Source organism: Manis javanica, chromosome X (genome assembly GCF_040802235.1).
Source record: "Manis javanica isolate MJ-LG chromosome X, MJ_LKY, whole genome shotgun sequence".
NCBI lineage: Eukaryota > Metazoa > Chordata > Mammalia > Pholidota > Manidae > Manis > Manis javanica.
Window position 1 is genome coordinate 118,476,903 of NC_133174.1, and position 27,817 is coordinate 118,504,719.

Here is a 27,817-nt window from a genome sequence, read left to right on the forward strand (position 1 = left end):
CTCTTTTTCCCCAGATGCCCAACCAGCTACTGATCTTTCAAAAAATCAAGACCAGAAAGAAAAAAAGTCTCTGTGTTTCAGTGTTTGTGGTATGGGGAGTCCTCTGAAGCATGGAGCTCAAGGCAGTGGCCCCTCTCTCCCAGGTGTTAGGGTGGGACTGGGTGAGAGAGGGGAGCATGCCCCTTGGAGCACTGCTGTTCGTCTAGTGGCCCCGAAAAGCTAAGCACCAACTCCCACATAGTTATCCTATGCGCATTTATGCTTTCCGAGAACCAGCCCCACTTTATGCTTTATTTTCTGGGGTTTAATGGAAGGAGGGGCGCTGTACTGTCCAGACATTGCCAGTTACATTAGATTATTCCCTAGCAAGGGAAGGAGAAAATGGGTAACATATAGGACAGTTTTTGGTAAAGTAATGGAGTCTGTGGTTCTTTACCTGAGAAGAAATGCATGCAGCTGGGACTGCTAGTTGTATGTACATGTCTCTCTGAGAAAGTACCCCTCACAATGTGTTCCTACTCTGTGGGGCCCATTGCATAGATTGCTTTGACACAGTAAGTAAATGAACCTATTCATCATAAATGAGCTCTTCACCAAATGGTAGGTTTAAGGCGCATATTCTCAACTCCATGTGTTAATGGAATGTGGATCCTAGTCAAGTAGAGAAAGTGTCTGTGAACTGCTTTTTGTTTAACAATGCTTATTATAAACAAAGTTACTTCAGGCCTCATCAGAATGCTTCTTTCTTATACTCTCTGGTTGAATCTATTCCCATTGAAAACCTCAGTCAGAGTAGGGCTGGTAAGTACAGTAATTAGCAGTATCTGGAGTTAGAGTCCTGGGCTTCAAATTCTGGTTGCATCAATCATTAGCTGTATGACCTCTCAGAATTTCCACATCTGAAGAGTGGAGATAATATTCCTATCTACCTTATAGGGTCAATAAGAAGATTAACTCACATAAGGTATATAAACACACATATATCCATGCTGATTAAAATACTATCTGGAATACTGTAAGCACTTAATACATATTTGTTATTAAAAATGCCCTGTTATCATATGTAGCTCAAGGTTTTAGTGCTTTTAATTATTTTAAGTGATGATGAAAAATCTAGTTAATTCTCAAAAAGTCCTTAAGTTTATCAATTAATGTGTGTTACCAAATGGTATGTTAGAGATGAGAGGTCCTCTAACATCCTAAACTCCTATTAATGAGACTGAGGATACCTCAAGTCTTAGACTCTGTTCTCATGATAACACCTTAGATTGAACTGATAGCTTGGAAAATCCACAAGGACACTGTTCTTCGGTAACAGTCCCTAGATAACTAATTTCCATAAGCGCAAAAATTTACCACTCATGAGCAAATAGCTATGGTTGCTAGTTGTTGAGTGCCTAATGGGTGCCAAGCACTATGCCAGGTTCTCTCCACATATTATCTTGTTTGATCCTCACAACACATGAGGAGCCACAGCACAAAGGTAGTGGAATAGTCTTATAAGATGAGAGAACTGAGCCTCAGATAAATTAAGTCACTTTTCTTGGTGTCACCAACAGGATGTGATGGAGCTAGCATCTGAAGTCATGTCTGATTCCCAAGCTTCTGTTTATTCAACTCTACCACAAACAAAATGTTTCAAGAAGAAGGGATGCTAACCCAAACTGTCTTACGGATTGCAATGAACACAGAGTATGGGCTGGCACAGTAGAAGAGCAAGCAGGGCAGAGGAACGGGACAGTACTGCTGCATGCTGGGGGAGGCAGGGCACAGGCGTAAGGCTAGACCATTCTGAATTCACTTGACCGAGGTCTAGCCATTGGCAACAGTGCTCCAGTGCCTCCAACTGCTGTTTTGGAGTGGGCACTGCCTCCTTCACGTTACAGCCTCAAACTTTAGAAGGGTCCCTTCTTGCTCAAATGTTCATCTTGCTCAAATGGTTATCTTTAGAAACCTGCCTTGCTAATTTGCATGTTTCATTTCTTAAAATGACTGTCTTTGAAGGGACAGTCAGGGTTCTCAGATGAAAGGAACCTAAGAGATTGACCTGTCCTTAAGAAGTATTACTTTCATATCATCTATCATGAGGTGATTTTCTAGCTGGAATATTTCCAGGGGAAATTATGCATTCTATGTTTTTCCTGAGGGTAGTGCATTCAAACATATTGGTTTGGGCCCCAATAAGTTTGCATATGCTGTAATTCAAGAAGAGGCTATGCTGGGACTTACCTTTGAATTATCCATGGAAAAAATAAAACATGAGAAGGACTGAAGGGGGGATGTTTATATTTCTTTAAGGAGACAGCCTTTTAGCTATCCAATGGATAGGCAAATTAGGATATATCCCTATCCATTTATTAAAATACATCTTCTATGAGGATATTACTTGTCAACTGACAGAATTAACTTGGAATATTTTTATATTTTTGAGGACTATCTTAAAACTATTATAGACAGGACTTTTTACTAATTCAGAATGGCCTCACCTTCTTATATCCTCAGCTGGTGAGATTTTACCTTCTAGTTTCTTCTCTCCTTCTAATAAGTCCTTCCTAATGCTGAGTCTCTAGCCTAGTTGAGCTCATTTGCTCTGGCACCGTCCTTAGGCATGTGGAATGGCTGGTCGGTGCCCTCTTTACGATAACTCTTTACACTTGAGAATGGTGATTAAACTGCCTCTTGGCTCTCTTTCACCAGGCTAAACAACCCCGGGTCAATTGAGCCTTTCCTCGTAGGCCCTATTTTCTAATGCTTTAATCATTTTTTGCTGCTCTTCTCTGGATCTTCTTCAATTGCTTTGCAGTTGTGCTAAGAGGTACCTGCTGAGCAGGCCTAATCTAGGGTTGGGTATCAGCTAAAAATTTTAATAAATGACTTAAAAATTAAAGGAGGTGGTTCAGGGCAGAGGACGAGGAGACAGAAGACTTGAGTTTTGTCCTCGCTTTGCCACTTACTAAGATTGAGCAAAGAGCCACGATTGGACAAATCATCTAAATATCTGTAAGCATTAATTTATCATCTGTAAATCTGGAATAAACACATCTGCTCTGCCTGCTTCCCACAGTGAAACTCAAATGAGATGATCCATGTGAAAATATGTTGTTTAGCATCAAAGCACTCTGTGTCAGGCACCTTTTGAAATGCTTTGCTTGTATTAAGTCATTCAGGTACAGCTATCATTTTTGCTTCACAACCACGAAACAGAGGCACAGCTAGGTGACTTGCGCCAGGTCCCACAGTCAGTAAGTGAACATAATCCAAGCCGACTGGCTCCAGAGTCCGTGTTCTGAAACTCTATGCTATGCTGCCTCTCTAAATAAACATTAAACGTCCAATGGAGCCATATCATTTTAGGGGGCCTAACCTTCAAAAGCAGTCCACAGATAATATGCTACTGGGATGGAGGATCTGTTCAGTCATGGGCAGGTAACTCTATGAGAGGTAACCTTTTCAAAGGTGAATGATGAGATTGGTCAATGAATTCAGGCTGCTTTGCACCAGTGGGGAGGGCCTCATGAGCACAGAACAGGAACAGGAATACTATATCAGGTCAGGTCAGTGGTTCATTCATCTTATAGAAATCCTCCTGTAGAAAATGCTTTCAATTTCAGTTTCTAAATATTCTCTATGAACCCTAACAACCTTTCATGGTTTCATCTGTCTCTGGCTCTTTTTCTATGTTAATTCTTGTAACTGTAAATTTACAATACTTTCCTTATAGATTAACTGTTAAGGAGAGATATTCAAGACAGATTAGTACCTAATTGAGTCTTTTTATTTTTCTGCTGAAGGGTTGAAAAGTTCAGGAAAGAGCTTTGGGAAGAAATGTTAGCAAGACTTTTGATTTACCCTGTGTTTGAACACTCACAGAGAAAATTAGAAACTATGTCATGAAATGGGAAGATTATGTTATATAATACTATATTGAAGACTGGCTTATACTTGAAAAATTGTGCTATATTGGGGTCTTTTCACTAAACCCATTGGATACAGAGAACAGTATGAACTTGCTTTATGCCAAACTCTCATCTGTAGAGGATAGTGTTATAAGTGGTATAACAGGGCCCTTCTACCTCAGACAGTGACATGAAGTGTCATTTTGTGGGAGACTATAGAAGTTTCCTTCCATGAAAATAACCGCAATCAGAGCTGGAAACACCTTTGGAGGAAGGGGGCATCTTTTGGGAGAACTTGATACTCATTGAAGTATAACTATTATCATTCTAATCAGAATCTGTACAGTGAATTATGATAAATTTGTCAAAAGAATAGTCAGGCATCAATGAGAAAAGCGCTATCTCTGTATCTTGGTATTCAATTTATTAAAAAAACATTTTCTCTAAAGAAATATGTCAAATCTATTGCTTAATTTAAATAATTTAACCAGAAATCTGTTGTTATATAAAGAAATAAATCATGGCAAATTCATGATAACATCAGAAAGGCTTGAACAGAAAGCCACCACCTTAAACCTTTGAGAAAATGTGTACTTTAATAATTTTATGTGGTTGCGGGCGTTTTTTTTTTTTTTTTTGGCCTCTTGATGGAAGCATAGCAAAATTGCAGTGGAACTTACTGATAGGTGCTTGTTCAATATTCATCCACACATCTACCTGTCCACTTGTCCATCTGGGACTGAATGCCATGTACCCTGGTGGACACTGGTGATACCGTAGTGAACAAGACAAATGTCGTCCCTACCTCATACTACTTATGGCCTAGTAGAAATTCCTTAAATGGTAGAGAAAACAACCATGAATTGATAGTTTTATGGCAATTTTTTAAAAGAAAGTGGGAAAAAGAATAAGTGAAATTAACTCTTTAGCTTTATCTGGATGTTGCTAAAACTTTTCTTTGAACAATATTCCCTGAAAAATTGTATTAAAAAATATTTTGAGGGCCACTGTGAATGAATGTGCATGAAAAGAACAGATGACAGAAAGTGAGACATGAAAAGAGAGAAGAGGGTTTTTGAATAATGTTAGTAAATTTTCCTGAAAGTGTTTAGCAATAACCACTATTTTTTCTGTGGCATTTGATGTCTTTCAAAGCAATTACACCAACCATGTGAGGTAGAGCAAATTTTATTTTCCCCATTATGTAGATGAGAAAACTGAAGCATAGATATTTTAGGACCCCACGATCCCACAGCTATAGAGAGCTCAGAGCTCTACCACTGCTTTTTTTCAACTACATCATGCTGAAAAATAACCACTATAAGGTCCTATAAAACCTGAAAGACTTAACAGAAGGTAAGGTATTCAAAAAGCCGAAGTTACTAACACAAGAAAGGAAAACAAAGTATGACAAAGAGGATGTTCCTCTGCATTAAGCTATTAAGTAGGTGACCCACTAAAGGGCTATTTTGGGATAAAATTTTAGAGGGCATCTAGTACATACACCAGCATCACTGACCTGATTCTTCACTTTCAAGATCTAAGAAAATCAAAGGCAGGTGTTTTTTTTGGAAGGGAGGGGTGGATCATTTGGGTAACTCAAGGGAATGTTGGCTGAGAATTTGATTTAGCTAGGCTAGTGCTCTAGATTTTCTGTGAGGTATGATTCACTAAAGGTGGTGCTGTTCTTAAGAAGGGGCAGCTTTATATGTGTATGTTGCAGAGTCAGCGATCGATCGTTCTTTATTTTTCTCTTTCCCCTTATCTCCCTCCCTACTTCCTTCCTCCCTCCCTCCCTCCCTCCCTTCTTCCCTTCCTTCTTCCGCCCTCCCTTGCGTTTTCTTCCCATTTTCTTTTCGCATTCTCTTCTTATGGGGGCATACCTGACAAATTGTTAATATTTAATTTGTTATAAAACAGCTCTCCCAGGCAATGGCTGCTCACTGTAATTTCAATCTCTGAAGCTGTTTTGGCCCCCAGGTACACTGGGATCGAATTAGAATGGAAATGTTTTCCTTCCAGGTTTGTTTATGGCAGTACAGGCACTTTGTTATTAACTGGCAAATTGAGACGTCTAAGGAAAATAATAAACTTTCACCACATTTCAATTTGACTCTTTATTTCAGAGTATCCACCTGGCTTAGGGTGAAACATTTCTTCTAGTATTTTTTAGTTTTAAATTGAAATATCCAAGCTTAATAATGAATATATTTTGGCTCATTAAATCAAATTTCTCCCCAGTGTAATTCTTTTTTTCCCCTCTTTGTTCACATTTTAAAAAACATGAACAATAAACAGGGAACAGACTGGTGGTTGCCATAGGGGAACGGGGTTGCCATAGTTGAAGGGGATAAGGAGGTACAAATTTCCAATTATAAAGTAAATAAGTCATGGAGATGAAAAGTACAGCATAGGGAATATAGTCAATAATATTTGTAATATCTTTGGTGACAGATGGTAACCACACTTATTGTGGTGAACACTCCATCATGTATGTAATTGTTGGATCACTGTGTCATACACCTGAAACCAATATAATATTACATATCAACCACCTTTCAAGAAAAAAACCATGAACATTTTTTCTTATACACCAACTTACTTAAGAAATGTTCTTATATTACACATATTCTCTCTGTCTATGTATCTCTGACTAGAGGGGATATGCTGCAAAAATATCTACAACTTCAAACCTAGTGAAAACTGTTCTGATACTCTGCAACTAGGCCCCTGAGACAAACACCTTGCCCTTCTGCCTGCCTAATCCCTTCTCTGTTCCCTGCTGGGGGATTACTTTGAAATAGTCAGCTATCTATGAAACAGAGGTGTGGAAGGGTGTGTTTATCTGATAGGTAGCATTAAATTGCAGAGACTTCCAGATTAATCATTGTGTGCAATTTTCAAAAGCTCAGATTATCTTTTCTTTTCTTTTTTTTTTCTGCAGCCACTGGGGAGGAAAAAAGGATTAGAGAGGCTATCAAAAACTGTTGGCACATCTAGTCTGTTGGCTAGTTAATTTATTAGCAGATATGGGAACTGCCTCAGGTTGGCGATTTAACATGTTGGCTGGAGGTAGAATAAATCTCAGACGTACCTGTTCCAAAATTGTGTTAATCCTTTCGACTTCGCAGTCAATCAAGTATCGCTTTTCCTGCCTCCTATCCATTTCTTCAATGATGCGCCTGAATTCTTGGATGTCCTTTATGTTTCCTACAGACCTTGCGGTCACTTGCCAGTTGTTTTGCACTGCTGCTTCCATAATCGCTTGGAGGATGGAAAATCCTGAAAGAAGGAAAAGAAGCTTCAATGATGATTTTTTTCTTTTTAAAATCTTTCTGTAGGTGTTAAAGGTTCCACGGAGTGTTTATTCACAGTCCACTGGGTCCCTTCAAACCGTAACCATTGTGGAGAGCAGACTTACTCAAAACCTCAGCCTTAACCTTCCAGGCAGTTAGCACCTCTATCTTGGTTTCAAGGAAAGAAGATTCTAGAACTTGTGGGTGCCCAGATAGGTATTTATCAAGCCTGTACGTACAGTTGTTTTTATTAGCAGGCATTATCAAAATATCTATAGAATGAAAGCCAAAAGCTGTTTCTTTATTTCTGGCCTCAATCTTTCCTATTGCAGTCGAAGCTCATTTCTTTCGTCTTCTATATGATAATTCTTCAGAATTCGAACTTCAGTAGAGCTAGAACCCCATTATAATATGGCTGACCCTGACATGCATGTGACTATCCATAAAGTAAACTATGTCTCCCAAGTGAAATAAAAAAACTCTGACAAAGACTGTCTATAACAAAGATATCATGCTGGCCCTCTGATCGTAGCATTATGAAAAAGTTCGATTGTATTGTGCTCCTGAGTTCTTCCCCTTTCTCAATTAATTTTTCCAGGGATTCTTGGTTCCTTTTTAGTGTATTTACATCAGATAACTATTACCAGTTAACACCCTAGATTTATTCTGAATAGGAAAAAGAGAAAAGATGTGCTGCTTGAGTTTTGAGTAACCTTTTTGGAGTCAGAGTTTGAGAGGGTGGGAAAAGCAGTATATCTTAACGTATGAACCACAGACTAGCACAGGGTTTTCTACGTACTGGTCTTTGAGAGTATCAGGTCACTAGATTAAATCATGCCTATAGTTTTGCTTCTGGTATGAGTCCATAATCTGAGTATAACTTCATCAAGTACAGGTATCATTTTATTGTGGTATGGTCAAAAAGAGCTCCCTTCTTCCCATAAATGTGAATTGTTTTCTATTTATATTTAGGTAATGACTAATGGAAATGGGTGATGGGGATGATTTGCAAAGCCTAAATGATCTGTGGCATAACAATTCAGCCACTGGGGGAGTCCAGAATGTGCTGTTCTTTGAACACATTGTAGGTTCTGTGATGTCTCAGGCTCACCCTGAGCGTAAGCATGCTGTGGTTGAGAATCCTCTTCACTGCACCATAGAAAATGGTATTGACATTTGGAGAGCACGCTTCAGAGAGACGGCAGTGGTGACTCAGCCGGTCATTACGACTCCTTGGTGTACTGGGTGTATGCAGGAAGAAGATTACGAATGAGACCCAAGTACTTGGTTATTTCCAAATGAGCAATTTCAACACAGGAGCTCAAAATTACAGATCAGAGTAAATTGCCATTGCTTTAAATGTCAATTGTTACTCTTTTAAAACCAACCACACATATTTATTTCTCAGGTTTACATTTTCGTGTGGGTTTTCTATGTGCTCTGTGCTTCAGTGGGAGTTGAGGGCACGTGGTGGGCCAAGGCATGGGATTAAGAAATAAACATAAGAAGAAAGAGATAAAAATATTGGAAAATCTTAAGCATTGTACAATAAGGCTTCATTATTTTGAATTGTACTAATTAAGGATTTATGAAAATTCAGCACGGTCTGTGTTGAATTTTACTTCTCTGTTGCTTATGAAGAAAGTATTGGCTGAATAATAATGATAATGAAATGACACAGGGAGTCTTTGATATATTTCTATGAAACTTTTCAAAGTACCCTTTAGCAAATACAAGTTTTTTTGTGTGTCGAGTCAAAATCTACATTCATACATTCTTTAGTCCTATTTCACCACTTGGAATGACAGACAAGTTTAATCCCTTTTCCGTGTGACAGTCCTTCACATTTTAAAGACAGTGTATCTCCCCTTCTCTTTCTTCAAGTTAAAGAAGTCCCCATCCTACAACAGTTACTTTTATGACATGCTCACAGGTTCTCTCATTGGTCTGTTCTCTTCTATGGATATTCATTAATATCTTATTGATCCTGATAATGTAGATGAGATCTGACCAGTGCAGAAGACATTGGAATTATTGCTTGCTTTTATATGGGCTGTTATTTTAGCAGCCTATGATTGCTAATATTTTTAAATAGCCACATTATTCTGTTAATTAGTGTCAAGCTTAGATTCAACTAAAGCATGTTCTTTTGGTAAAAGCTTTGCTATATAATAATTCACCATCCATGCAGCAAGATTCATCCCATTCCAACCTGCTTTTATCTCTCTTGAATCCTTCACCCCATCCCAGTCCACTCTTCTCCCCCATTTTTACATTCGCTCAAATCTGGAAAATGGTCTTGCCCACTTATTCAGTCTTCTCATTGCTTCCTATGAAAGGCAACTGCCTCTGTCTGTCCCTTTTCCTGTGACCTATAGACCTTTGTGGATGATTCACCCCATGAAGCTTCCCTTAGTGACTTCTCATTCATTTCTTTCTCCAGAGATGAGTAGATCTAAATTCAGGGTAAATCAGTTATGAGCAATGGAGAAACTGATTTGAAGAACTGTATGACAGACATTTAAAAATTCAAAATAAAACTGGATAAATACATTACAGCACAGACACATGGAATACTATGCTGCTGTTAAAAAGATACCTCCATCTCTATATAATAAAAGGAAAGATTTCTGCAATATATTGTTACTTAGAAAAAGGCTGAAAAATATATTATGATCCCATTTTTATTAGAAGAACATGTTTGTGTATTTCTAGAAAAAAATCTGAAGGAATTGGCAGGAGTTATCTCTGAGGTGCAGGATTACCAAGAGCTCCTACCTCCACTGTTACTTATTTATGAAATGTTTGACTATTTTACAAGAGCAAGGTATTATTTTCCATAAGTACAAAAGCAGTAGAGATCAAAAACTGCAACTCATGCTGTCCTCTCGGAGCATCAGCTCCTGGAAGACATGATGACAGATGAGTGTGGCTCTATGGTTGCCTGCTGCCACAAATGAGAGGCCTCTTAATAAACACTGATTGGAAAGATCTTAGATTTTTGTTCTTTGAACCCTGTGAATGTATTACCTGTTTAAAAATTAAATAGAAAAAGCCACTGATTATTTAATGAGCTTGGGTCTGGTGTCTCCTGGGCTAGGAGCCTTGCTCTCATCTTCTGAGCAAGTCAGGACTGCATCTTTATGGTAGATGCAGAGTTTCTGTGTCTGCTTGAGCATGTGGCTGTGTACATGAGAACCCTGGAAGGAATGGTCACCTCCTTCAGTACACGTCAGGGAGCAACCAAAAATGCTTTTGTTTGTTTTCATACCAAAATTATTATACTTTGACTGCTCCATGTTGCATCTGACCAAAGAGAGTAAATATGAGTTTGAGGGAGAAAAAAAAGTTGGTCTCTGGAGGCAGAGCAAAAGTAGGCATTGGTGCTTGTAGGAGGTGAGGTGCTTAACAAAGCCTCGGCTTTGTAAAAATAAGCCTGCTGTTTTAGCAGCTTCAGAATTGTCCTCCACTCTGTGTGAGCTTTAACGTCCAACTTTGCAATACTGAAAGCTACTTTTACTTGGGCAGCTAATTCTCTCATCCTGATTCCAGACCACTGTTGCTGTCCACCTCCTTTCTCTTTCTCATTTTAAAGACTGGGAGTTACTGTAGAGGTGACTGGGTGAATGTTCGATTGTCATCTGTATTCAACCAAGATAATATAGGACCATGACCTTAGAGGAGTGACAAGGTGATTATGGATGAAGCACTGGGCCACAGCTGTGACCAATCCAGTCCTACTAGACTGGCTGTTGGGCTACTCTTGCTAAACACAGAGGCCGCCTTGGCAAAGGGTAATATAGGGATACTGTGCTGTACTACCTGGATCCCATTACAGCACCAAAGGACTTAGTCCTTCAGCTTCTGGGAAAGTTGTTGGCTGAAGAGAGCTGCCTAACTGAAGGTTATACTCCTCTCCCAGGGTAGCCTGTAGCCAATGACTGGTTGTTATGGGGTACAAAGGTGCAACCCTTTCACCCCAAATGGGATAACTCTAAGGGGCCATCACAGCTTCAGAGGTCCCTGAAGGTACTGCGGCCTTGTTATGACTGCACCACAGCCCGTCTTCTCCTTCTGCCCAAACCTGCCTCCTTCCTTTGCTCCCATAAATGCAGATGACAAGGGTACTTCCCATTAAAGTTTTGCATGCTCCATCTTAGAATCTCCTCCCAGGGGATTCAACCTGTGATTATAAGGTTGACCTCATAACAGGGATGGCAGCAAATACAAAAAGATCTCAAATCTACAGTGGTCAAAATCATGTCCACAGGGGGAAGAAGGTCAGGATTTTGTTCTCTGTGCAAAATGAAAAGCTGCTCTTAGTATTTGATCTAAAAACACAGAAGAACAATAAACTTCTCTGTCCTATGTCCCATTCTCTCAGTGTTCTATCCTTTTCCAGGTGCCAACATAAGAATGGCTAATGGCATAGAACACAACTGAGTTGGGAAGGAAAGGAAAAAAAATGTTGAACATAGTTTTTGGGTTCTGCCCATCCTATAGGGTCATTCAGGCGATGCCTGTGAAAGGTGATAGTGTGTTTTATGATCTTTAGGCTATGGCATTTAACAAATGGACAGTTGGTAGCCTGTAGGTATCTCAGGGGCCAGTGAAATGTGGCGTCAGTGTCTGTCCTGCCTATGTCACTCAACCGAGTTCAGCAGAAGAAAGCATGATTCTATTTTCCCATGTCTTCACTTACCTCTGTGGCTCTCAACTCTGGTTGCACATTATGAGCACCTTGGGAACTTCAAAAGGTTGACGTCCAAGTCTCACTCTGGATCAATTAAATCAGAATCACTGGGAGTGATTCCCTGGCTTATTTTTTTAAATGCCCTGGGTGATTCTCAAGTATAACCACTGACCTATACTAACAGCTGGCCTATCCAAATAAGGTGTATGGATGCAGGTTTCTTGTAGCTGTCCTTCATGACTAGCAGAGGGGCTCTGTGTGAGAAAAGCATGATCCGAGAAGGGCTATATATCTTTTGGAAATTAGCAAACAAAGGCACAGAGGCAAGAGGGGAAGGCTCAGGCCAGGGATACAAGTTGCTTCTTGCTGTGGTAGATGATGAATCTGGGAACACCAAGTACGTGGGAAGCAAATCCCAATGTCCTCAAAGCACTTTGCAAATGTCCTCCTCCTTCTAAGGTAGCATCTGTGTTTTTCTTTTGAAGTGTAAATTTAATACGTGGTCATTTAGGACACTTGAGAAGACACAAAAAGGGTAAAAAATAAAAGTATGGACAGGGATAACCAGTGTTAACGTCCACTCATATGTCTTTCCATTCTGTCTTATATAAATACACTGCATATTCTTGATTTTAGTCAAATGGATTGTAATGTTTATGTTCTGTCTTTAAAAAATCTACCATTGTATCTTGGACCTTTCCTTATGTTATTAAATATTTTCAAACATGGTTTTAATGGGTACATAATAGTCCATCCTTTAGATATATTATATTTATTTAATCCTTCCCCAGTATGAACATTTCAATTGTTCCCAGTCTTTCCCTATTATGAATAACACTGTGATGACAAACTCATAGAGCATCTCCAATTATTTCCATAGGGTAAGTGTCTAGAGGTCGGACTATCAGGCCAAATATTTGTGGACATTTTTAAGGCTTTTGATACATACTGACAAATTGATCTCCAGAATGGCTGTACCATTTCATGTTCCTATCAGCAGAATATGAGAGTCCTTGTCTCTGTGCCCCCTTGCTAGCACTGAATAATATATTTGCCCGTTTGATAGGGGAATATAAAGAGATTCTTTCTCGTTAGCATTTCTTTGATTATTAGTAAGTTTAGTGACCTTTTTTCAGTTTTGTTTCCCTGTTTATTTCTTAATTGGGGAATTTTCTATTCATTTATTTTGTTCAGATTTCTATTGTGGTACTAATGTTTTTGTTATTGATTTATAAAAGCCTTTATATATTTATGATATTAAGGGGCTTATGATATGTCACATAGGTTTTAATTCAGTTTACAGTTGATGTTTGTGATACATCTTAGTGAGCAGTTTAACATTTTATGAAATTAATATTCTTGTTCATCAAAAAATTATGTGAAATGGGAGGAGACAAATGAAAATTTCTCTTCTGCTGTTATCCTAGCACTCACCTGGGCTTTACACCCAAACCTTATGAGAAATACTCTCTCCATTTCTCACAACTTCTTTGTTCTACATGGAATTTCAGATAAATCTGTCTTGCATATTGTGGCAAAGTAAGTGAATTTGAGGAAGCTGCATGTAGAATGTGAAGGTACTTCCTGAGACATAAATGAAGAACAGAAAAATAGAGGCAGAGGAAAGAGGCAGATGAGGAGCCCAGTTCAGTTATTTCATCTTACATTTTCCCATGTCTACAAAACCTGGTATTCAGAAATCTGATCTCAAATCCAATACTTCAGGGCGTGATTATTCATATTACAAAGTATACTTTTCTTTAGAAAGGGTTCATGGAAAGATTCCTATAGCACATTTGAATCCACATTTTGTTGTTTTGTTGTTGTTTGTTTGTGTTTTAACTTGATTTAAACACATTTGGTTTCCACCAAAATCAGTATAGTGATTGTCTAAATTTGAGATACTAGTGCAGAAACTCTTTGGTGTATGAGGAGGTTGAGATGGGAAGATCAAAAACCCCTGTGGGTTTGCGTATGGACGTCAGTCTGTGCATTTTATGAAACAGGATGAAGACAAATATCCACCCACACCCAGCCCAATTTACCCTTAGTGAATTTAGATTGCCCAAAGGTCTTCATTCCTCATAATTGTGTTTGTTTATGTTGCCCTTTAAGAGCTGACTGCTGAAGATCTCCTCTTGCAGCTGCATTATTAGGGTGGGACCTCACCTAATTTGTGGAGTCAATGAACAGAAGGTGCCCCCTGTTTTCCAGTTCTCTGTCCTTTTCCTCTCTCCTAATACAAATCTGCCATCACTCCAAATAGATCTCTTCACTCATATTAGATAGACCATCTATGGTTGATTAAAGCTTCAATTGTGACCCTGTCTATGAAGGATTTTTGTTTTAAGTTAAAATCAAAGCCTTAAAGTAAAGGGGCAAACTCTACTAGAGAAACCACAGATAACAATCAGCAGAAGAATACTATGTAGCAGCTTGAGGGATGCCTGGTATCCAAAAATCCCACTAGAGGAGGTGACTACTGACTACTTATCAAGTTTAAAGTTGGCTCAGAAGTTGGCAGTACATGTACTCCTGCCTTTTCTGTTTTTCTCTTTCATACGGCCCTTCATTATGAACTTTGTTTCCCTGTTGGTGAATTATGTAGCTCTGTTCTCCTCACCATAAACTGAGAAATTGTGCCCAAATAGATACATCAGTTTTGTTAAGTGAAAGTAAATTTGCTTTGCATTGTCAGCAGAAAAGAAATTTAGAAGACCATCTGGAGTGGATTTGCTTAAAGTCTGGGAAAAGCAGAATAGGCAAGCCTTCTGATCCTCAACCACACAAGGTCTGATATTTAAAAAAAAAGAAACAAAAGCAAAAATAAATGGGATTACATCAAACTAAACAGTTGCACAGAGAAAGAAACCATCATCAAAATGAAAAGGCAACTTACTGAATGGGGAAAGCTTTTTGCAAATCACTTATTTGATAAGGAATTAATATTCAAAATAAAGAAAGAACTCATACAACTCAACAACAACAACAACAGGAAAACAATCTGATTAAAAGATCTGGATAAACATTTTCCCAAAGAAGACATACAAATGGCCAATAGGCACATGACAAGATGGTCAACATCACGAGTCATTAGGAAAATGCAAGTCAAAAATAATGACTCTAAAAATACCTACAAATAAGCCTAATGAAGGAAGTGAAAGACCTATACCCTGAAAACTACAAGACATTCTTAAGAGAAATTAAAGAGGACACTAACAAATGGAAACTCATCCCATGCTCTTGGCTAGGAAGAATTAAGATTGTCAAAATGGCCATCCTGCCCAAAGTAATCTACAGATTTAATACAATCCCTATCAAATTACCAACAGCATTCTTCAATGAACTAGAACAAATAGTTCTAAAATTCATAGGGAACCACCACCAAAGACCCCGAATAGCCAAAGCAATCCTGAGAAGGAAGAATAAAGTGGGAGGGATCTCGCTCCCAAACTTCAAGCTCTACTACAAAGCCACAGTAATCAAGACTATTGGTACTGGCACAAGAACACACCCACAGACCAGTGGAACAGAATAGTCTCCAGACATTATCACAAACATATATGGTCAATTAATATACAATAAAGGAGCCATGGACATACGATGGGGAAATGACAGCCTCTTCAACAGCTAGTGTTGGCAAAACTGGACAGCTACATGTAAGAGAATGAAACTGGATCATTGTCTAACCCCATACACAAAAGTAAATTCAAAATGGATCAAAGACCTGAATGTAAGCCATGAAACCATAAAACTCTTAGAAAAAAACATAGGCAAAAATCTCTTGACGTCCATACGCAAAGAAACATGAGTGACTTCTTCATGAACATATCTCCCCCAGCAAGGGAAACAAAAGCAAAAATGAACAAGTGGGACTATATCAAGCTGAAAAGCTTCTGTGCAGCAAAGGACACTATCAATAGAACAAAAAAGATATCCTACAGTATGGGAGAATATATTCATAAATGACAGATCCGATAAAGGGTTGACATCCGAAATATATAAAGAGCTCATGCACCTCAACAAACAAAAAGCAAACAATTCAATCAAAATATGGGCAGAGGAGCTGAACAGACAGTTCTCCAAAGAAGAAATTCAGATGGCCAACAGACACATGAAAAGATGCTCCACATCGCTAGTCATCAGAGAAATGCAAATTAAAACCACAATGAGATATCACCTCACACCAGTTAGGATAGCCAACATAGAAAAGACTAAGAACAACAAATGTTGGTGAGGATGTGAAGAAAGGGGAACCCCCCCTACACTGCTGGTGGGAATGTAAAGTAGTTCAACCATTGTGGAAAGCAGTATGGAGGTTCCTAAAAAAACTAAAAATAGAAATACCATTTGACCCAGGAATTCCACTCCTAGGAATTTATCCTAAGAATGCAGCAGCCCAGTTTGAAAAAGACAGATGCACCCCTATGTTTATTACAGCACTATTTACAATAGTCAAGAAATGGATGCAACCTAAGTGTCCATCAGTAAATGAATGGATAAAGAAGATGTGGTACATATACACAATGGCATATTATTCAGCCATAAGAAGTAAACAAATCCTACCATTTGCAACAACATGGATGGAGCTAGAGGGTATTATGCTCAGTGAAATAAGCCAGGTGGAAAAAGACAAGTATCAAATGATTTCACTCATCTATGGAGTATAAGAATAAAGAAAAAACTGAAGGAACAATACAGCAGCAGACTGGGAACCCAAGAAAGGACTAACAGTTACCAAAGGGAAAGGGACTGGGGAGGATGGGTGGGAAGGGAGGGAGAAGGGGGGGGAGAAGAAAGGGGGCCTTATTATTAGCATGTATAATGTGGGGAGGGACACCGGGAGGGCTGTGCAACACAGAGAAGACTAGTAGTGATTTTACAGCATCTTACTACACTGATGGACAGTGACTAATGGGGTATGTGTGGGGGGGGACTTGGTGAAGGGGGGAGTTTAGTAACCATAATGTTCCTCATGTAATTGTAGATTAATGATATAAAAAAAAATAATGACTCTATAGCATCTTACTACAATGATAGACAGTGACTGCAGTGGTGAGGGGGTGGTGGTGAGGACTTGACAATATGATGAATATTGAAACCATAGGGTTGTTCATGTGAAACCTTCATGAGATTGTACACCAATGATACTTTAATGATAAAAAAGAATGCAAGTCAAAACAACAATGAGGAATCACTTCATACTAGTTAGAATGACTATTGTAAAAAAGACAAGAAATAACAAGTGTTGGTGAAGATGGAGAGAAGTGGGAACCCCCCTATACTGCTGGTGGAAATGTAAATTGATAAAGTCAATGTGGAAAGTAGTATGGACACTCCTCAAAAAATTAAAATAGAAATACCATATGATCCAACGATTCCACTTCTGGGTATTTACCCAAAGAATACAAAAACACCAATTCAAAACGTATATGCAGCCTTGTATTCATTGAAGCATTATTTATAATAACCAAGAAATGCAAACAACCTGAATGTCCACTGAAAGACAAATGGATAAAGAAACTGTAGTATATATACACAGTGGAATACTACTCAGCCATAAAAAGAACAAAACCCTGCCATTTGTAACAACATGATGGACCTTGAAGGCATTATGCTAAGTGAAATAAGTCAGATGGAAAAAGACAAGTACTGTGTGATTTCATTCATATGTGGAATCTAAAATAAACAAAACAAATGAACAAACAAAACAAAATACTCATAGATACAGAGAACAGACTGGTGATTACCAGAGGTGTAGGGGATTGGAGGGTGGGTGAAATGGTGGAAGGGGTCAATTCTATGGTGATGGATGATAATTACACTTTTAGTGGTGATCACTTTGTAGTGCATATAGATATTAAATTATAAAGTACACCTGAAACTTATATAATGTTATATACCAATTTTACCTCAATAAAAAAAAAGAAACCTAAAAAAGAATAGAAACAACTGAAAGCAACTAAAGTTGGTTTAAAGGGGGGCTACTACATACCTGTGCATAATTCCTTCATGTTTCTGTTTGATATCTAGAAAGTTGTCATGGGATAGCCTGCCTGCACTGGAAACTCACAGAGGGGTACAAGTCATCTCGAAGTTGCTCTGTAGACTGCAGCACACTTAATAGATGTCATGTGATGATTGATCATGCTGATTAATTGGGTTTCTTATATAACATTTCCTCACTTGGCTTTTAATCCCCTTGAGATCAGTAATTTCCAGCACTGATCATGTGGCTGGACTTCCTAACTGAGCAAGTCGTGAGTGGCCTGGGTGTTAGCAGGCACGTTATGGGCATCTGGCTTTATGCATGATTATAAAGGGGCCCCACTTACAGGTTGGAGAAAGAAGGGCTACAAATCAGCTATAGTATGTCTTCTTCCCAATTCCAGTTTATTCCACATGAACCCCAATGGCCCCAGTAAAGATGATCCCTCACCCTGCCACCCCTCCTCCATCAGGGAATGAATGGTGAATCAGTTCCCTGGAGGTGGTACAGTTTGCATTGAGCATCACATTCTGGGCTTCCCTTTGTATAGGGTAGTTCATATTGTGGCCTGTGCCTATGGAGCAGTAAAGTGAATTCACCCAGTGGGGACTTGAGCTCAGAAAATACGTGCTCCCATTCCATTAAGAAAAGGCTTCTCATGAGGAAAGTGACTTATCTGGACACATTCTTCAGCATTCTTAATTTTGATAAAGCAATGCCAAGCCAAACCTTCTAACATTTCTGAGCTTTGAGGGTGAGGTATGGATGATGGCTACTGGTGATAAGGAAAGGGGGTGGCAAATGAGGGTGCATTTATGTCAGAGATGAAAGGGGTCTCGATCTGGTTGCAAAGGATAGTGCCTTATTCTGCCTGCTGGAGTGCTAAGACCTCTTGATCCTGATATGATTGGAAGGCTGTCAAAGGTAATATTAAGGGCAAGCTTTTTCCCAGAGGACACAGAGGGGCTAAAGATACAATCCTGAGGCCAACGGAGAACACACTTTTCCCTTGAGGAAAAAGTACCCTTTGAGTTAACCTGCTTGGGAAACACTTAAAGTGGGATTTGCAAAACTTACAAGGTCAGTAAGAATTTTCATGCCCCTGACCCCCCGCAAAAAATCACCAAGATCAACTCATTTTGATTAGATTAATTCTCTTTCAATTGAGTTTTTCCAATGGGGATATGAGAGCGGATTTAGCAGTATGGAGGTTATAGTATCTTGTGCAGGCCTTGGGCTCCAGGAAGAGTGGCTGAATTTTGCCTGAGCTGTAGAGAAGTTAGGTTGTCTGAGGTGCCCAGAATTCTTCTGATTCTCTTAGAATTCTCAAATATGAGAGCCAGAGTTCAGTAATGGTCCCAACCTCTTCACTGAACTAATGAGAAACTAAGGCCAGGGAGAGTGAATTGTTTACCCTGTGGTCGATTCCAACTTGACCATGGCCATAGCTCTTTTCTTGTTAACTTTCAATATTAATGTAAAGTGATGTTTCTGTTGTGTTTTCTGGATAAGGATTCATTTTGGTATCAAATAAAAGTTAAAATCCAACTGGAAAATCATGACAGATATCCTTTGCAGCTTTGTCTACAAGACTTCCGTGACTTCCTTAAGGGCTCTGCTCCTCTTTCCTTCAATACCTTTGCATGGAGGAGCCAGAGATTCTACAAATAAGTTTGTGCATTAGGGCATATCTTTCTCCCCAAGTCTAGCTGGGACTTGCATTTGGTACGGGGTTCCATTCTAATCTACACAGGTTTTAAAGAGGCTTAGCTTGTGCTACCTAATCACACAGTTCTTGTGCAGGCAACAGCCTTTTCCAGCATCTTCGATCTCTAGTGATTTACTCTGACCACCTTCCACAACTAGAGAAGCCTCATTCCCATTCCATAAACATCACATTCATTAAGACGCAGCTCAAAAGGTATCTCACTAAACAGATCACCCAGGTGCAGTGGTGGGAAGGGTCTAAGTGCTCACACCCATCCTTGATTAACCTGAGAATCTTAAGCTGTAGAGAGTGACCACTCTCTCCCAGGGGTTACAGCTGAGTACCACCTTTAAATCATTGTTCAAAAATAATTTTTTTGGTATTGTCATGTATAAATTTGTCACTCTCTTTCCTCAGATTTTAAATTGACCTGTTTTTCCTTTCACTGTCAAAGTTGGGATAGGAGTGTATACCAACATTTATTGAATGCCTACTTTGGGCTGGGCACTGTGCTAAGCATTTATAAACTTTATTACATTTAATCCTCTCAACAATGCTAAGCTTAAGTAGTTATCCACTATTAACAGATAAGAAAATTGAACCTTGGAGAGGTATGCACTTATGAATAAAAGCACACAAGTAGTAAATTTTGGAGTTGGGGTTTACATGCAGGTCTGGCTTCTGTGCTCACTCTCTGCTCTCTCCACCTAGGTGGCTGAAATTATTTTAATATGTGCAGTTGCCCAGGAAAGATGGAGTCATACATTTTTCTATGTGTTTCTCCATGACAGAGAGGGCACCAGAACATTGTTGTGTAACTACCTGAAGACACCCCAGGATTTTTCAGGCCCACTAGGATACATGCTGAGCAATCAACTGTAAGTGAATGCTTAACAGAAACACAGTCAGGGTTCTCTGGATATGGTATATTTCATTAGTTAATCGCCACCTTTGGAGTTGAGCTGGAGTTACGAGACTGGGAGGGTTATCTCTGCTTATGTTCTTATTTATTTCTCACACTGTCTCAGATGCCCCCTGCCTCCAAAGCAGCTGTTTTTTTCTGACTTCCCTATTTCTGTCAGATTTCCTAGTTATCAAATCTGAGCATTATTGTTGTCTCTTCCATTGCCCTAAGCAAACATGAAGTCAAATTAATTCATCCCTTCTGTGTCTTCCCCTTTCTTTACATTCCCATGACTACCAGGTATTTTGAAGTTATTATTAGTATTTGCTGGGGCTACTGTAGTAGTCCTACCCCTTCCATCCAAGCTGCTCAACTATGACCAACTTTACCTTCCTCATGCTTATTGATGATGTAATAGCCATGCTCATTCTCAAACATTTTTAAAAGTGTTTCTTTGCCTATAGGTTCAAGTCCAGATGAGGTATTATAAATGTTTCAACTTGCTTGCAATCTAGGCTTTACCTTCTAAGAAAGTCTTGAGAAACCTGTTAAACTGGGTAAGCTTGTGGTTGTTCCGTTCCCATTCTGGGACTCAGTTTCTTCCATACTCTATTTTGAGGGGTCCCTTAGGAATTATATAAATAGGTACTGTCAGAGTTTGGAGGGTAGATCAAGAACATTCTATTCTGATAACAGAAAAATGGAGGCTAGTACTTAGAGAAAAGGAAAGAGAATAGAGAGAGAGACCAATAGAGAAAATGTCCTTTTAAAAATTTCTGCTCACCTTCATGTTCCTAATTAGTGTTTCACTTGGACTTGGACACTTCAGCTAGAGCCATGGGCATAAAGCAAAGACATGTAAATAAAGCCAGCCCCACCACCAGGCCCAACCTACTTTGACCCCAATGGCACAGATTACTAAGAAGGTTGACTGGCCAAGATGGAGGAAGAAGTCTAGACCTGTGGACTAGGAGGAAGGTGATTGGCCCTAGCAGCCATCAAAGCCATGGCCCTGGCTTCATTTATCCAGTTGATAATATGCAACTAAGTTAACTCATTGCAGAGGACAAACAACCATATTGGCTATGACTGAATTTAGGAGTGCTTGAGCAAACCAGATTCTGGAAGTTTACGGAAGGAAAGCTCTGAGTCATGTAGAGTTAAGATGCTGATTTTAGTGCTGGACTGTTGGGAAAGTGCATTGGCTAGGAATTTATCTGAATAAAATGAATCTAATTAGGAACCATGTAGCTAGTCATCATAATGATTGGTTCAGTGGAGGGGCTAGTCAACCATGCCCAGAAAACTTCTGTGCACATTCAGGCAAAGGACTCAGTGGCAGGACTTAACAAAATGGCTAAGTGAGCTCCTCTTGGCTGGGAGTTTGATCCTACTGGCAAGTGTGCTAGGTCCTAGGTGTCACTTTGAAGAAGAGGTGCAGTTGTAGCATCCTGTACAGATGACAGTAATTATTAAGCTGTCCAGGAGAGTTAAATAACCAGTTTAGGAGGTGGGGGCAGTGGACAAGAGGAAACAATGATTAATATTTCTTTACCTTGGCCAGCAATGAGCCAGTCCAACAAGATATTTCCGTGCAGGCACTGGGGTGTGTAAGGTGTGGAACATTCTAGATCCTCAAGTAGGCCTACTTTTAAAACCATCTTAAGTTTGCCAGTGTGTTTTAAAACACTGTTTGAACCCCCTTAGGCCGTAAAACATGTTTATATTTTGGATTGAAACCAGTGCTCTGGAATCTTCTTTGGGGAACCTTCCCATCTGCAGTGTTCAGCTCTGCAAATATCAGTGTAACACAGCATCCCCTAAAACAAATACAAATGTTCTTTAGGGTTTGTTTTGAGCAAAGAACACAATCAGCAGCAATGCTAAAGAGGAAAAGGACTCAGGAATTATTTTAGGAGAGAAACAAGGCAGTGAATTTCTCCAGTAAATTTATGTTTTAACAACCCCAGGAATTATACACCTTGCTCCTTAGAGGAAAAATTGACTTGCTCTGTCTGGCACAGCAATGATGCGTTAATGACATCTGGGGCCTCCTCAAGGGGTACATTGCTCTCCACTGAGGAGCTAAATAGTGCAAAAGGCCTATTTCCTATAACCTTTAAGCTGTGGTAACTGCCCAGTTTAGCTGGTCCCACTTGGATAGAAGATTGTTTTTTCCAGCATGAAATAAATGGATTGTGCCTTGGATGATGTAGCTGCTTCCGTTGTCTTAAGCACTGATGCAGATCACAGCATGAGTGATGTGGCAGCAACAGCCATCCAGAGCCACTGTGAAAGTGAATGCGATAAATGGAGTGGCTGGACCCAAAATGAGTCTGGCCTGCATGATTGGCTTCAGGAAGCAGGGCAGGTACCCAGGAAGGCTTATTCAAGTAACCCAGCTCCCCAGAAAGATAGCCTCTGCCAAGGTCCACATTTGCCATGCCCTGTGCACAGCTCTGGCTACACTAACAGATTGTTTCAGCCTCAATGTAAAAGGATGCTATTGTTAACTGCCAAGAGGAGAGGTCACAGCCTCTTACTCCAAGTGGCACAGTTGGGTTTAACTCATTCAGAAGATGGTATATGTTTTTGCCATCTAAAGTGTGGCCCTTGCATCAGCACATCAATTATGGAAGACGCTAAGATGCTGTTCTGATGCCTTTGCTACTTCACGTATGGCAGCACCAAAGGCTGTGTGTTAGAAATGCAGACGCTCAGGGCCCGCCCGAGATTAATACAATCAGAACCTGCATTTTAACAAGCTCCCCAGGTGATTTGTAAGGGCATCAGAATTTAAGAAGCACTAGCCCATTCATTGTTAGATTATCTACTGAGAACCACACTTTGGCTGGTTAATGCAGATGGGTGATTTAGAAGGAGACAGATTCCAGGCTTTGGTGGAGTTTATGGATGGCAAGTGAACAGTATAGTGCTAGGAGGGGACCAGGGCATGAATCAGCAAAGGTTGGAGAGTGACATTCTTGCTCAACCCAGGCTGAGGGCATGCCTCTTGATAACATGCTGCTGGCTCTGTGACACGCTAAATAGTAAGTCAGGGTTCTCGTCCAAGGCTCCAACCAAGACAGACCTAGGGAAAAGCCCTAGCATTACTAGGCTCAAAGGAACTCTTCAGTACGCAGTCCCAATGGGCAGCCTAATATTATCTATTACTCTATTGTCTTGCTTTTTCCATCAGCCATAGAGGCTCACATGGGGCTGTAGCCAAAGAGTTCTTGGAGGGAGACTACAGAGCATGGTGGATTCCCACACAGGCATGAAGGAATGCATGAAGGGAAAGCCTTGGGCTGAGTCCTGTGTAAAGAGGAACAAAAGAGCCAGACAACTGTACCTAGTCCTCTGTGCCCAGGCAGCACGGAGGTTGTGGATACCTAATGGGAATTCTCTAACCTGCCCAGGGTTGGGGAATGGGGAGCTAAAGCCAGAGGAAGAACTGCACTATTGTTACCCCTCTGTTGTATTTCTGTCCTACATGGAATGCTGCTATTTGATTCTAGGTTTTAAAATGCTCCTGAAGGTTTGCCTCCACTGATGCTGCCAAAAACAAATTCATAAACCCCACCTCAAATCCTGCCAACCGGAAGCCATCCAGTTTTTGTTCTCCTTGTACCAACCACAAAACCCACAAGGCAATACCAAAAGAAATGCCATCTCCTATGAGCACCCTCCCCCACCCCCTCCCCCAGCTCCAATTTAGTCAGCAAGTCCCCTGGAGCTGTGCAAAATTTTATAGTGGATGGGATATTTACATTGATGTGAATTCTGGAAGTGGCCCTCAAGGTGTCCCAAGTTTCTGTCAAGGGTGGAGATGCTGTGAGGACTTTGTCCTGACTTTGCCTTGATGGTGGCTGTGTGGAGATGAAAGGCTTGTAAGCTGTTTCCTGTCCCTAGAGCCTGACAGTCCCCTGTGCCACTTTAATTTGGGCTTTTTGGATGGGAATAGAATGAATGAGCAGGGGAGGTTAATTATCCTAATTAGAAAAGAAGTAAAGCCATGGCCCTTCTAGGTCAGGCACTTGGACAAACCTCCCCTGGCTCTGAGCTTTGTGCATCAGCTCATCACTTGAATGCCAGAGGATACACAAAGCATCGTCCCCAATCTTCTGCCAAAGTTCCAGGAGCAAGACAGAGGGGAATTCTGTTTAGGAAATGGTGTGTGATCAGCCTGTGTCCCTGGGCCAGAGAGGGGGTTATCTGGAGGTGGCAGATATGTGGGCACAGCTGTAGGCTACAAGAATGTTGGTCCAACCCCAGGCTCTCCTCCTCTTCCATAGTGCCAAGCAAGCTCAGTGTAGTTTGCTTGAAACGTGATCATTTCAAAAGATACTCATCTTGCCCTGAGCCTCTTGATATCCTAACTTCAGCTAAGGATGTTGGTATCTTTCTGGAAGGTCACCTCCTCTGGGACTCTGCTGGTACTTCATGGATGAATATTTTGTTGTTGGATTGATTGATTGCCAAATGTAACACCTTCCTCTCCTTTCTCTCTCCCATGCACCATCTATTCTCTGAATAGATCAACCCCAATCCTAAAACAGAACATGCTTCAGATGATGTATGTGAAATTTCTTAGCAGTGTTCGGCACATAGCAGGTGCTCGCTCAGTGCTACTTTATGCCCTTCCTTCCTATTACAGAAGTGTGTCTGGGACACAGCCACAATAGTCACTTGTTCTGTTCTCTGAGCCTTGTATTTGATGTATGATATCAGGGCCATTTGTGACCTGGTGACATAAAGGGGAACATAAAGCCTTAGGTAAAGCTAGAGTAGAGACTTCATAATATTAAAGATCAAACTGGCCAATTATCCAGACAGACCCAACAGATACGTCTAGCACTTGCCTTTGAATTATCCACTTACTCAAGGGATGAATAAAAAAAGAACTTAAGCACCATCTTTCAAAACAGGCCTCAGATTGTTGAATGATCAATTTGTGGGTCTATTACAATTTGCCTTATTCATACAGAATAGCCCAAGAACATTAACATCAATGACTCCTAACAGAATGATGGAGCAAGTGGAGGTCTCAATAGACCATTTAATCTACCCAACCCTGCTTCCCTCAGCCTCCCATCTCCAGCTATTCTGTCTACCTGCTCTTTAAAATGTGCTCTTCTTGATTAGCTGCAATAGGGACAGAGAATCCAAGATGTGAACAGTACCGAATAGTGGATACACTTAAATCTACTATATTTAATTTTAGAATTTTTTAGTACTTTATAACTGAATATGTGTCTGCATGATATGGGAATGAATTTAAATATAAAGACCTGGTGCTAAAGAAAATGGGAAACCTTCCCAGTTTCTTATGCTTATCTCTTGTGCATTTTGTTCTCACAACTCTCTGTGCTCATCTCTCAGTCTTATACAAAATACCCACCTGTGTAGATCTGTCCTTCCCCAAAACTTCCCTGGTGCAGAGGGGGTGGTTGTCATTTTTAAGAATGAATGGAAAGCAAAGGACATTTGATATATTGGAGAAAAAAAATTAAGAAAAATGGATGCTAATGGTGTTAGTGGTATTGGTATTGTGAATAACTAAGCCCTGTAACTGGGCCAGGATAATAGAGGAGGCAAGTCTTCTGAAGTCTCAGTGCTCATTCTAGGTGTAAGAACTTTGCAACCTATATAGAAAATGGACATGTTGGGATATATAACTTATACAGACAGTATAGTGCACACACAGTCATTTTTCTGATTTCTCGGTCTTGTTTGTTTGTGGTTTCGTTAGCTCCTACGACTTGGCATCACAGTCTTCAGTAAGTGGAACAAGTCACCCTCCAGTAGTCAGAACTGACAGCAGTTTTAGTTTGTGTTTGGGTGGGCATGCGTTCAAAATCTGGTCATCTGGTATAGACTCGATTTGAAAGTAAGTTTTTCTTAGACTCCTAGAAGCCTAAGTCTCAAGTGTGATGACTGTGGCTTCTTAGGCAAGCTTCTAGAAGCACTTTTTTCTTGTGGGAAGAAGTATCTGGGTGCTTGATTTAACTGGGGATTAGTTATGTCCTCAGAAATATTTAACAGTATAGAACTTTCAAGGTTTTCTTTTTTTGTCATTGAAGCATGATACTATCACCACATAGTAGAGGGTGGACCGAAATACATTTTGAATCTGCTGAGAGTTGGCAGAGAATATCATAAGAAGATAAGGCATTTTTGTTAAGACTGCCACCAAATCTCAAGACTGCCTGTGGCATTGACAGTAACTAAAATCATCTCTTTATTTATTTTATCTGATTTATTCCAAGACTTTTCTTGCTGTTCAATTAATAATATAAACTTAATTTCAAGTTAGCTCCAGGCCATTATATCCTCTTGGAAGCATTTGCCAAATTTTCTTTTCTTTAATTCTTTATTTAATAATTCTATGCTTGTCAGATAGACTTTTGTTCTTGCATGGGAATTGGCCTCATCAGCCCTCTTGAGGACAGTCATCAAAGGCACTCTAACAGCCTTCCATAGATTGGATCAGCAAACTCTCTGGCCTTAGCTTGGAATAATAGTCTTGATACTGCCTCTCTGGCCTTTGGTACTTAGAAGGCACTGAGTGAGGGAGGAAGCCTCGGAGGAATTATTTTCCTCTGAGGTAGACCCTGCTAGAATTAAACCTAGTGCCAAAAATATAGAGGCCATGCAAGAGATCAAAGAGATGACATAACCATAGGACATCAGAATGGAAGGGGCCTTATATCTAATCTAATATTTTTTATTTTATGGCTGTGCATATGAAGGACCAGAGAGGAATGTGGCATGCTGGGAGAATGGTAAGGGAAGGGGAAGGGAAGAGTGTCTTCCAGTAACATGTATGGAAATTTCTGGGTATCTGAGTGCTTGACAGAAAGTCCTTGTGTTATTATTATTAAAATGCTATTGAAAATGTCTCAAACACATGTAAATCCACTTTTCTTCCTTAATAAATATAGCCAAGTAAATATTGAGGATTCTTTCTTGGTGCTCAAGGATCTTGAAATACCTAAGAGTCATCATTCTGAACATAGGTATTCACTGCCTCTGACTGCAGAAATCGAAAGTGGAAGCAGTTGGCCAAATGTGTACTGACCCTGGAGCAGCCCAAGGAAATTGTCACTTTTACTAAATCTCTGGTATCACCTGCTCCTCTAAAAAATATCACTAGTTTCTTTCCTAAAATCCCTCAAAGTGTTCCTAGCATAAATTCTGGCTATTTGAAGATTCTGACCTAGACTCTAATGGAGATTTTACTATAGTAAAAAGATAGCTGAATGTTATTTTGGAACCTGAAATTAGGGCAGACACATGGTATGCCTTCATTGGATTCTCCTTGGGCTTAG

At 39.9% G+C, this 27,817-nt stretch overlaps 1 protein-coding gene across 9 annotated transcripts in view; it reads right to left on the reverse strand.

Annotated features, from left to right (window-relative positions):
• GRIA3 (glutamate ionotropic receptor AMPA type subunit 3) overlaps positions 1-27,817 on the reverse strand; it is a 258,425-nt gene that overhangs the window by 127,867 nt on the left and 102,741 nt on the right. For all 9 annotated transcript variants that reach the window (XR_005060543.2, XM_017649762.3, XM_017649765.3 and 6 more), the window contains one exon: positions 6,991-7,178. Coding sequence is in view for 8 of the 9 variants with exons in the window: in XM_017649762.3 (XP_017505251.1) it covers positions 6,991-7,178 (188 nt within the window). In the remaining variant the exon portion in view is untranslated. The remainder of the gene's footprint in view (positions 1-6,990; positions 7,179-27,817) is intronic.